Below are 12,387 nucleotides of genomic sequence, written 5' to 3' on the forward strand. Positions count from 1 at the left end.
AAACTTGTTTAGCAGAATAATTAGCATATGCCTCGTTTTACCGCCGGGTCAAACTCGTCACGTCACGAGTGACACTTCACCTTTCAAGGCATCATTTTCCAAAATGGAAGAGGCTAATTTCCATTATTTAAAATCGCATAAAGGGAAGAAGACAAAGAGCTATTCAGTAGGATTTAAGGTCCAAGCTATTGAATATGCTAAAAAGGACAGTAAGGAGGGAACTGCTCAGTTTATTACCTTCTAAACACATTTGTCAGTCTCATCTCGTGGCCAATACTACTGTAGTATGCTTGAAATGCTTAATTTATGGAAAAAAATTGTAAAATACGCTTTAAATAAACAATATCAATATTGTGTTATTATATAATTGCAATTGTTATTAATATTGTGTTAGTTTGTAGTGGTGGAGAGCTGACTTTTTGTTGTTGGAGTTGCGTCTTTCAAAGCGCTTTATTTTGAAAAGATGTTTTATTAATATGTTAATATGCGTGTGTCAAATATGAGTCATTAAATGACTCCCGCCTCTTGGTGGTAGAGGGCGCTAGTGATCATTCTTGCGACTACTCGGCTGCAGAAGAAGTGACAACAACAGTTTTCTAAACTGGACTTTCAATCGAAGCAGGAGGTAATACTTAAAGGAAGATCTCCATCGAGACCGAGAGACTTTTAAAACTGAAGAAAGATAAGGAAGACTTCTATAAACAAGTTATCGATGCTTTTGTTCAGAAGGAGCGGCGCATGGACTTCATATATAAGTAAAGGTAAGACCATAATAAAGTTTTTTTATTAAATGTGCTTTTCATGATGGTATCCTTACATCACACTCAAATTTACATCACACTAAATTTACCGCATGCCTTTGGTAAGCGCCGGAGTGAGAAGAGGTTTTAAATTAATTACCGCCCCGGTGCTAATTCAAGGAAATACGGTAACAATATAAATTAATATAGTGCAAAAGGTAATATATAGTATGTAATGCATGATTGTCCAGTTTGCCTGAAAGGGAGTGGGAAGAAGATCATTTATTTAATCCCACCCCCAGTTCTCCATTCAGTAATTATTCACATAAATTTATTTGTACTTTGTTCAAGGATTATAATACAGATGTTGTATCATAGTGGCATTACCACAGGTAACAATAATGATTACACTGTAGGAATAATGAATATACCAACAATGGTAAGATGACTTCTGTTTTGTTTGATCAGCCGTTTTGCTGCAGTGTTACAGACACGGTTTGGAAACAATTTAAGTATGTAAATAAACATTTACAAAATCTGTGTAAATAACTCATTTCACAACATATATATATGCAGTTTATAGTCCGTGTGCGGATAACATATGGATTTTTTTCCCCTTTTTAGTCGGTGCGCTATATAGTCCGGAAACTACGGTATAAATTGTCATTACATGTGCGCTTAATTTGGTCTCAAAATAATGCTGGCAGTAATATTGTTTATCGGCAATAATTTGCAGGAAATTTTACCGTCCAACAAAATGTGTTGTCAGCCCAGGCTTATGTCACGGTAAACCGAGGGCGAACTCATCAAACAAGAAAACATAGCTGTGTTTTAAAAAGAAGCTTGTTTCCAACCATAAAGACACTTACTGGCTAATGCATGGGATCCATTTTCCTCCCCATTGGCTGCACCCTCTCCGTTTTTGGTGCTTCCCTGGGGGCCAGTGCCACTGCCACTGCTTGCTGCTGCCTGCTGTTGCTGCTGGGCCAACTTGTCTCTGTAGGCCTGCTGCCTAGTTTGGACAACATCTGGCATCACTGCATCTATTAGAGACAGCGACTCTATGGGGCGACCATCAAATAAGGTCCCATCCTAAACACAAATAAAACAAATATATGGTTACTAAGGCCTACTGTCATAGACCAACAATGGAGTCCTAAAAACACTGAAAAATGGTGACTGACTTCGTTGATGCTAACTTCAGCCTCCACGTACTGCAGACCCTTCTGGATTATGGAGATGAGGGCAGCAGGGGGGACCAGGGCTCCATTAATGTTTGATTGGCTAATGTGGCTCTCTATGCCAAAGGTGAATGCTGAGTGTGAGAAGCCTGGAAGGTAAACATTTTGTATGTCGTGAATGTAGAAGTTAAGAAAAGCTCAACATATTTTGAGGGAAAAGTCATATATAGATACAATCACATTTCTAATTGAGACTATGCCCATGTTTTAATGAAGAATAAAATAAAAGCATATTCAAACTGGTAAGAGCGTGATTAAAGGCCTACTGAAACCCACTACTACCGACCACGCAGTCTGATAGTTTATATATCAATGATGAAATCTTAACATTGCAACACGTGCCAATACGGCCAGGTTAGCTTACTAAAGTGCAATTTTAAATTTCGCGCGAAATATCCTGCTGAAAACGTCTCAGTATGATGACGTCAGCGCGTGACGTCACATATTGTAGAGGACATTTTGGGACAGCATGGTGGCCAGCTATTAAGTCGTCTGTTTTCATCGCAAAATTCCACAGTATTCTGGACATCTGTGTTGGTGAATCTTTTGCAATTTGTTCAATGAACAATGGCGACAGCAAAGAAGAAAGCTGTAGGTGGGAAGCGGTGTATTGTGGCCGACTGCAGCAACACAAACATAGCCGGTGTTTCATTGTTTACATTCCCGGAAGATGACAGTCAAGCTTTACCATTGGCCTGTGGAGAACTGGGACAACAGAGACTCTTACCAGGAGGACTTTGAGTTGGATGCGCAGACGCGGTACCGTGAGTACGCATGCAGCTGCGGCTTCCAAACATTTGATCGCTTGCCCGTACGTGCGTGCCGCTATGTGCATGTCACGTACGTAACTTTGGGGACTTTGGGGAAATATATGTGCTGTATGAACTTTGGGGAGGTGAACGGTACTTTGGGCTGTGGGATTGAGTGTGTTGTGCAGGTGTTTGAGTGGTATTAGCGGGTTATATGGACGGGAGGGGGGAGGTGTTTGTTATGCGGGATTAATTTGTGGCATATTAAATATAAGCCTGGTTGTGTTGTGGCTAATAGAGCATATATATCTCTTGTGTTTATTTACTGTTTTAGTCATTCCCAGCTGAATATCAGGTCCCACCCGCCTCTCACAGCATCTTCCCTATCTGAATCGCTCCCACTGCCCTCTAGTCCTTCACTCTCACTTTCCTCATCCACGAATCGTTCATCCTCGCTCAAATTAATGGGGAAATCGTCGCTTTCTCGGTCCGAATCGCTCTCGCTGCTGGTGGCCGTGATTGTAAACAATGTGCGGATATAAGGAGCTCCACAACCTGTGACGTCACGCTACTCGTCTGCTACTTCCGGAACAGGCAAGGCTTTTTTTATCAGCGACCAAAAGTTGCGAACTTTATCGTCGATGTTCTCTACTAAATCCTTTCAGCAAAAATATGGCAATATCGCGAAATGATCAAATATGACACATAGAATGGACCTGCTATCCCCGTTTAAATAAGAAAATCGCATTTCAGTAGGCCTTTAAGTATCACAATTTTTTAAAGTCAAAGTTGAGTTACAGAGTTTGCATGTACACCAAATGCATACAACATAGGGCTGGGCGATATTTTGCGCGTTTGTCTCTGTGCGATATAGAAAATGACTGCGTTCTCACGCAGTTGCTTTTAGCTGTGGGCATTACACTGCATGCGTTTCCCACTCTTTCTTGTCTCTCCTTCTCACAGAGACTTAAAACAAGCACACCTTCTTACATACTTCACGTGTGCAACGTCACATGCTCCCGCGGAGCAGACAGGTAGCGACCTGGTAACGTTAGCTGTGATGCTAACTGTGCGGTGCGGGTGGTAATACGAGAGAGAGAAGGTGCGAATCTGGTAACAAACGAAGGAAGAATTAATTCCCAAGAAAAACAGCAGGTGGTCCATCGTCTGGCGGTGGTTAGGCTTCAAGCGGGAAGGTGTTGAACAATTATGCGGCAAAAGCGTTGCTACAAAAAGTAGCAGCACTGCTAATGTAGCATCATTTGAAAAGTCACCCGCTAGAGAATAAGGAGTGCTTGAAACTCCGCATGTCAACATCTCCGTTCGGTGCCACACCAACAAAATGCCCAAACAACTGTTTCCAGATCAACACCGTATGAACAAAATAGTCAACAACAGAAGGAGATAACGTCCGCAGTAACTTACCACATACACTATTTGATTTCCTATTATGCAGCTCATTTTTATTTGACACTTATTGAAATATCTTGTGTGACATCATGCACAAAAGTGCACTTTATTTGTTTTAAACTATTGTAGTGGCCTTCTATACAAAAAGTGCACTTTAATTTAGTGTTGTTTTGATATGTCATCTTAGTGACATCAAGCACAAAAGTGCACTTATAGCTTGTTTTAAAATGTCTCTGACAATCTTGCACTTTCTGTTTTGGAAATGACATGAATGTTTGTGCCACTGCTTAATAACTGTTTAATAAATACAGTTTTGCTAAATTTACTTAGTTGTGATTTCCCTCTGTGCATGAAAGTACAAAATTAGCATATAATAATGAAGTATGAACAATAATGTTTCAATGTAGAGAAACAGAATCATCATACTGCTGTGATTATATGCATCAAGTGTTCATTCAAGGCTAAGGCAAAATATCGAGATATAAATCATGTATCGTGACATGGCCTAAAAATATCGAGATATTAATAAAAGGCCATATCGCCCAGCCCTAATACAACATGGTTTTTGTGTTTTTGTGGAGAAAGTCTCAGTAAATTTAATTAAAATCATATTTTGAAAGACTTACCAGACTCCTGCAGGTATCTGTAAACCAGGAAATTAACCTCATCACTGCTTATGCTCATTTTTAGTCCCGGTCATTAAACCATTTGGTCAGCACACTATAGGAGCCTGGGAAAAGAAAATCAGAGTATTAGTTTTGCTTTAGTTGCCCTGGACAGAAAGAAGACTTCATGGTAGATGTAGAGGCAACATTGAATGACATTATATAAAACAAATGAATAATAATGATAATAATATTGGGTTAGACTTACAGTACCGTATATAGTGCTTTTTTCTAGTGACACTGATAAGCCATCATTCATTCGCTCCACATTCACATATTGATGGTGGTGTATACTGAGATTATGCTGAAATTTAAAAGGTCTCCTAGTTAGGGTACAAGTTAACCTAAAACCATTCACCTAAAACTGGAAAGAATGTGTACATTCCTACAGGAACATAAAATGACATAAGATAAATGGGTTAGACTTGTATCGTACTTTTCTACCTTCAAGGTACTCAAAACGCTTTGACACTATTTTCACATTCACCCACTCATGGCGGGAGCTGCCATGCAAGGCCCTAACCACGACCCATGGGTGAAATCTCTTGCTCAAGGACATGACTAGGATGGCGGAAGCCGGGGATCGAACCAGGAACCCTCAGGTTGCTGGCACGGCCGCACTACCAACCGAGCCACGCTGTCCCCAAAACAGAGAAATTGGAATTCGCTTTGTGTTCATAAACCGTACATTCCGGACTATAAACGGCAACTTATTTCCTACGCTTTGAACCCTAGGGCTTATAAAATTTTGCGGCTAATTCATGGATTTTCCTTAATGCAAACACTGAATAGGTGTTATTGTTTGTGCTATGGCACCATCTTTTGGACAAATTTGCTTACTACAGGTGCTGCAGTGCTGAATTGCCCTTCTGTTTTGACTGAATTTTGAACCGGTAGTAGAGGTGGCATTCTGTCTTCCAGTCGCCCATAACATTTCTACTCTTATGGATCCTTCATTCGTCACTCGAAGCAATTTTATTTGGTTTTACAGTTCAACAGAAACCATACTTGCCAACCTTGAGACCTCCGATTTCGGGAGGTGGGGGCGTGGTCGGGGGTGGGGCGGGGCGTGGTTGGGGGCGTGGTTAAGAGGGGAGGAGTATATTGACAGCTAGAATTCACCAAGTCAAGTATTTCATACATATTATAGATAGATAGATAGATAGATAGATAGATAGACAGATAGATAGATAGATAGATAGAGATATCTACATCCTGAAAATATGCAAACAAAACTGTGTTTAGATAATTGATACTTCAAACTTGCATAAATAAATATTAAGGAATATAACATAACTTGGCTTCTGAGAGTTTCAAAATGTAATGAATAAAATGCTAAAGTTGTTGATAAACAAGCAATTATTTTAATAATTAAATATGGTCATTTTAAATGAATTATTATGATAATTTAAAATCAATTATTTGAAATATGTTTATTTTAATGTATAGATATCCTGAAAATATGCAAACAAAACTGTGTTTAGATAATTGATACTTCAAACTTGCATAAATAAATATTAAGGAATAAAACATACCTTGGCTTCTGAGAGTTTCAAAATGTAATGAATAAAATGCTAAAGTTGTTGATAAACAAGCAATTATTTTAATAATTAAATATGGTCATTTTAAATGAATTATTATGATAATTTAAAATCAATTATTTGAAATATGTTTATTTTAATGTATAATTCTATGGCTGGATGTAATAAAGAGTCACGAAAAAATACAAATAAAAATACAATTAATTTTGATGTTTTTAGCAAAATATAGTAAAAATGTATTTAGTTTATTTTATTTTTTAATTAATAAATATATTTATTTTTTAGGTAAAATAAAAATAATAATACAATTTATCTCTCGTCTGGATGATTTAGTTCTTGTCACCCTGTTGTCCTCCCGTCACGAAAAAAGGCTGTCCTCACTCAGGTCCGCATGGAGCTGGAGGGGGCGTGGCTTCCAGCTCCAGCTGAAAATCGGGAGATTTTCGGGAGAATATTTGTCCCGGGAGTTTTTCGGGAGAGGCGCTGAATTTCGGGAGTCTCCCGGAAAATTCGGGAGGGTTGGCAAGTATGACAGAAACAATTCTTACTTACTAAACCGTCCTGTGTGATGTATGTAGGAGTGTTTTCATGCCCATTTGTATGTGTTACTGTGATGTAAAGAAGCTAGTGTTGTTACTATTAGCTAATATGCTAACACACCAACGAGTGTATTTGTTAGTATTATTAACTTACAAAGGCATTCTTTGTGTATTTTTTCAGTTTTGTAAATTCACCAAAATGTCACGGTGAAGTTAATGCGTCTGTTTAGCTGATTGGAGAGCGAGTTTCCGGAGCTAATGGGTCCATGACGATGACTTCTGTTTTGTTTGATCAGTTGTTTTATTCCAGTGTTCCAGACACCGTTTGGAAACAAGTAAGGTATGTAAACAAACATTTACAAAATCTTTCTCTGTAAATAACTTATCTCACAATGTATATCTGAGGCTTATAGTCCGGTGCGGTTAATAAATAAATAAATAAACATTTATTCTAAAATTTTGTGCTTTATATAGTCCAGAAAATACAATATATTAGGGTTGTACTAGTAAAGTACTGCGGTACTAATGAAACAAAAATTGTGCTATACTCCCTTTGAAAAATACTGCATGACGGCACGTTGTGACAATGCTACCCAGAGGAGCATGTTCGGCAGCGCACAATCACGCAGTACTTACAAGCAGACACAGTGTGTAGACAGAAAAGGGAGAACGGACGCATTTTGGCTTAACAACTAAAGATAAAGGTGAAGTTATAACACTGAAACGCCGCTCTACAGAGGTGCTTTAAAACATGGCTAGCTAGCTAGCGGCTAACATCCATCCGCAGTCGGCAGTGTTTTAGCTACGTCTAAAGGACTAATCCTCGCCTCCATGGCGCCGAATAAAGTTTCTCAAGTATCATCCCTGCAGGAAGAGGAATAGCTAAACATGCTTCACTACACACCGTCGGAGGATACAATAGCTCAAAGCTAACAACAAGCTAGTGGTCCTCAATGTTAACAAATGCCATTGGTGGATCTACATCTGACATCCAATGTAGGGATGTCCCGATCCGATATTTGGATCGGATCGGCTGCCGATATTTGCCAAAAATTGCGCATCGGCAAGGCATGGGAAAATGCCGATCCAGATCCAGTTTAAAAAAAAACTCCGGTCCGTGTTTTCCAACGCACCGATTTAAATAATACATTCCACTTTTCTGCTGCTCCGTAATTTCCGTTCCGCATTTTCCAGCACACCTTCAACACATCCACAGGTCTGTGAATTCTCACGCAGTTGCTTTTAGCTGCTGGCATTACACGACAGGCTCTTCTCACTCTTTCCTGTGTCTCCCTCTCACAGACAGAAAGTGCACCTTCTTACACACGTCACATACTATCACGACATACGTCACATACTGTCACGTCATACGTCACATACGTATACGTCCTCCCGGAGCAGAGAGGTAGCAGCATGGCTAACGTTAGCTGTGATGCTAGCGCAGCCGTGCGAGCAACGTTCTCTCTAAGGTGCTCGCCTGTGCAATTGCGCACTGTAAGCGTCCTCTGCGCTAGCAAATATATGCCACGCACAAAATCAAATAAAAAAATAAGCGCATAACAATTTTCAACACACGGACACGACAGAGAAAACAGTTTTCGTCATCATTGTTCAAATATTGTGACGTCTGTTGAGACGCTTATCTCCATTCGGTGCCACACGTCCGCACCATCAAAATGCAGAGGCAAAAATTTCCACATCAACACCGTATGGAAAGAATTAGTGATTTTTTTAGTTGTGATTTCCTTCTCTGCATGAAAGTTTAAAAGTAGCATATATTAATGCAGTATGAAGAAGAATGTTTTAATGTAGACATGCAAGCCTTTAAAGAACATTTTGAAAATCAAGACTACATTTCCTGCAAATGGGTGCATTTCTACCCTATATTTTAACTTTAGATTTATTCTCATATCAAACTCTTTTGGCTGTCTTTTTGACACTTAGATCCGGCGCCCCCCTCCACACCCTGGATTATAAATAATGTAAATAATTCAATGTGATTATCTTGTGTGATGACTGTATTATGATGATAGTATATATCTGATAGTATCATGAATCAATTTAAGTGGACCCCGACTTAAACAAGTTGAAAAACGTATTCGGGTGTTACCATTTAGTGGTCAATTGTACGGAATATGTACTTCACTGTGCAACCTACTAATAAAAGTCTCAATCAATCAATCAAAACACATAGAATCATCATACTGCTGTGATTATATGCATCAAGTGTTCATTCAAGGCTAAGGCAAAATATCGAGATATATATCGTGTATCGCAATATGGCCTTAAAATATCGCAATATTAAAAAAAGGCCATATCGCCCAGCCCTAGTTCAATGATGCCATTTCTGTTTGTCATGTATAATTTTGTCTATTTTGTGTTTATCCTTTAATAAACAGGTCAGTTTCTTGTTACCAACCATTGTGTATTATTCAAACTCCCCTAATTCAGCTGGCTAGTTGTTATCAAGAGTACTAAAACCCTTTTCAACATGATTCTGACAACTAAGTAGGCTAAACAACTTTAAACTTTAATACATGCTCGGATAGGCCAGTATCGGTCAGTATCGGTATCGGTCAGTATCGGTATCGGATCGGAAATGCAAAAACAATATCGGTATCGGATCGGAAGTGCAAAAACCTAGATCGGGACATCCCTAATCCAATGTAATAATACCAAGTACAAGAGCGTATAGTCGATACTACAATGATTACATCGATATTTGTTATTGTCACAAAATCTTTTTTCCTTTAGTAGGTTTTAGAGGTGAGGGGAATAATCAATTCTTGGATGTATCGCAATTCGGACATGGACGATTATAAAATCGATTAGTAAACATCAATAATCGATTTATAAATAATGTAATGCAGACAGTTGTAGAATTTGGCTGACTGCAGCGAGCCACCTCACCGTGAGATCCGAACCGCTCCTTTATTATAAAGTTTTCATGTTCCAGTTTTGCACACATTTTCATTATTTTAATAAATGTGGGAATGAAATGTACTGTTTTTTAAAGTTTCAAGTGATAAACGCTTATTTAGTGAAACGAAAAGAAATGTAGAAAAATATAAATATAAATAAAAATGCATCAATAATATTTTTTTATCGAATCGTAGCTCCTGAATCGTAATCGAATCATGAGGTGTTCAAAGATTCCCACCTCGAGTAGTTATAATGTACTTTCTTTATAAGTGTGTAGGGCTGGGCGATATATCGATATACTCGATATATCGCGGGTTTGTCTCTGTGCGATATAGAAAAGGACTATATCGTGATATTCGAGTTAGGGCTGGGCGATATGGCCTTTTTTAAATATCGCAATATTTTAAGGCCATATCGCGATACACGATATATATCTCGATATTTTGCCTTAGCCTTGAATGAATACTTGATACATATAATCACAGCAGTATGATGATTCTATGTGTCTACATTAAAACATTCTTCTTCATACTGCATTAGTTAAAGTTAAAAGTTAAAGTCCCAATGATAGTCACACACACACTAGGTGTGGTGAAATTTGTCCTCTGCATTTGACCCATCCCCTTGATCACCCCCTGGGAGGTGAGGGGAGCAGTGGGCAGCAGCGGTGCTGCGCCCGGGAATCATTTTTGGTGATTTAACCCCCAATTCCAACCCTTGATGCTGAGTGCCAAGCAGGGACGTAATGGGTCCCATTTTTATAGTCTTTGGTATGACTCGGCCGGGGTTTGAACTCACAACCTACCGATCTCAGGGCGGACACTCTAACCACTAGGCCACTGAGTAGGTTAAATATATTAATATATGCTACTTTTAAACTTTCATGCAGAGAAGAAAATCACAACTAAAAAAATCACTATTTTTTTCATACGGTGTTGATCTGGAAATGTTTGCCTCTGCATTTTGATGGTGTGGGAGCGTGTGGCTCCGAACGGAGATGTTGACGTGCGGAGTAAGCCCTCTTCCTTGTCTAGCGGGTGACTTTTCAAATGATGCTACATATTAGCAGTGTAGCCGAGTGTCCTTGTTTCGCCTATACAGTGTACTTATCTAATAAAATAATAAACGGGAGACATTAGAGCAGGTTCGGTAGCCACCGCTTCTTTAATGTGAACATCACACACCTCCTTCCACAACCACACACACCCTACGTCACAGCCCTACGGCAACAACTCTGGAGGGACAAAGGTCCTCCTCCTTACCTAACACACTCCGGTAACTTGGTACACCCTGAACTGGTGTTAGTCATGTATGATGTCTTTTTGTTATTTATTTTTGTGTGATGTGTAATGTCTAGTGTTTAAATGTAAGGCAGTGACAATAAATTTCCCCAAGGGGACCAATACATATAAATATAAATCTAACTGTTTGTTACAGCAGTAAAGCTAGTTTTTATAGCAACACTTTTGCCCCACACTTGACAAATTACGGTTGTCTGTTCGACATATTCCCAGTAAAAGCCAAACCACCGCCAGATGATGGACCCCCTGCTGTTTTTCTTGGGAATTAATTATTCCTTCATTTGTTGCCAGATTCGCACCTTCTTTCTCTTGTATTAGCGCTCACACCACTCCGCTAGCATCACAGCTAACGTTAGCCATGCTGCTTCCTCTCTGCTCGGGGAGGGCGTATACGTATGTGACGTATGACGTGACAGTATGTGACGTGTGTAAGAAGGTGCGCTTGTCCGTCTGTGAGAAGGAAAGAGTGAGTAGAGCCTGTAGTGTAATGCCCGCAGCTAAAAGCAACTGCGTGAGAGCGTATGCTCGATATCACGATACAGTCATTTTCTATATCGCACAGAGACAAACCCGCGATATATCGCGTATATCGATATGTCGCCCAGCCCTAATTCGAGTATACATTCTCACGCAGTTGCTTTTAGCTGCGGGCATTACACTGTATGCGTTTCCCACTCTTTATTGTCTCTCCTTCTCACAGAGACTTAAACAAGCGCACGTTCTTACACACGTCACATGTGCAACGTCACACGCTCCCGCGGAGCAGAGAGGTAGCGACATGGTAACGTTAGCTGTGATGCTAACGGTGAGGTCCAAGTGGTAGTAGTACGAGAGAGAGAAGGTGTGAATCTGGTAACAAATGAAGGAAGAATTAATTCCCAAGAAAAACAGCACGGGATCCATCGTCCGGTGGTGGTTTGGCTTCAAGCGGGAATATGTTCAACATTTATGCGGCAAAAGCGTTGCTACAAAAAGTAGCAACACTCCTAATGTAGCATCATTTGAAAAGTCACCCGCTAGAGAATGAGGAGCGCTTGAAACTCCGCATGTCAACATCTCCGGCCGGTGCCACACCCACAAAATGCCGAAGCAACTATTTACAGATCAACACCGTATGAAAAATAAAAAAGTCAACAACAGAAGGAGATAACGTCCGCAGGAACCAACCACATAGCGAAGCGAAGGACATACACTATTTGATTTCCTATTATGCAGCTCATTTTTATGTGACAGTTATTGAAATATCTTGTGTGACATCATGCACGAAAGTGCACTTTAT

At 39.7% G+C, this 12,387-nt stretch overlaps 1 protein-coding gene across 5 annotated transcripts in view; it reads right to left on the reverse strand.

Moving 5' to 3' along the window:
* The window catches only part of tbl1xr1b (TBL1X/Y related 1b), a 112,563-nt gene that overhangs the window by 39,840 nt on the left and 60,336 nt on the right, over positions 1 to 12,387 (reverse strand). For all 5 annotated transcript variants that reach the window (XM_061928813.1, XM_061928809.1, XM_061928811.1 and 2 more), the window contains 3 exons: positions 4,767 to 4,870; positions 1,925 to 2,070; positions 1,610 to 1,832 (listed from right to left, as the gene is read on the reverse strand). In XM_061928813.1, the coding sequence (XP_061784797.1) occupies positions 1,610 to 1,832; positions 1,925 to 2,070; positions 4,767 to 4,824 (427 nt within the window). In that variant the 5' untranslated portion in view covers positions 4,825 to 4,870. The remainder of the gene's footprint in view (positions 1 to 1,609; positions 1,833 to 1,924; positions 2,071 to 4,766; positions 4,871 to 12,387) is intronic.

The sequence above is a fragment of the Nerophis lumbriciformis genome, linkage group LG33 (assembly GCF_033978685.3).
Source record: "Nerophis lumbriciformis linkage group LG33, RoL_Nlum_v2.1, whole genome shotgun sequence".
Classification (NCBI taxonomy): Eukaryota; Metazoa; Chordata; class Actinopteri; order Syngnathiformes; family Syngnathidae; genus Nerophis; species Nerophis lumbriciformis.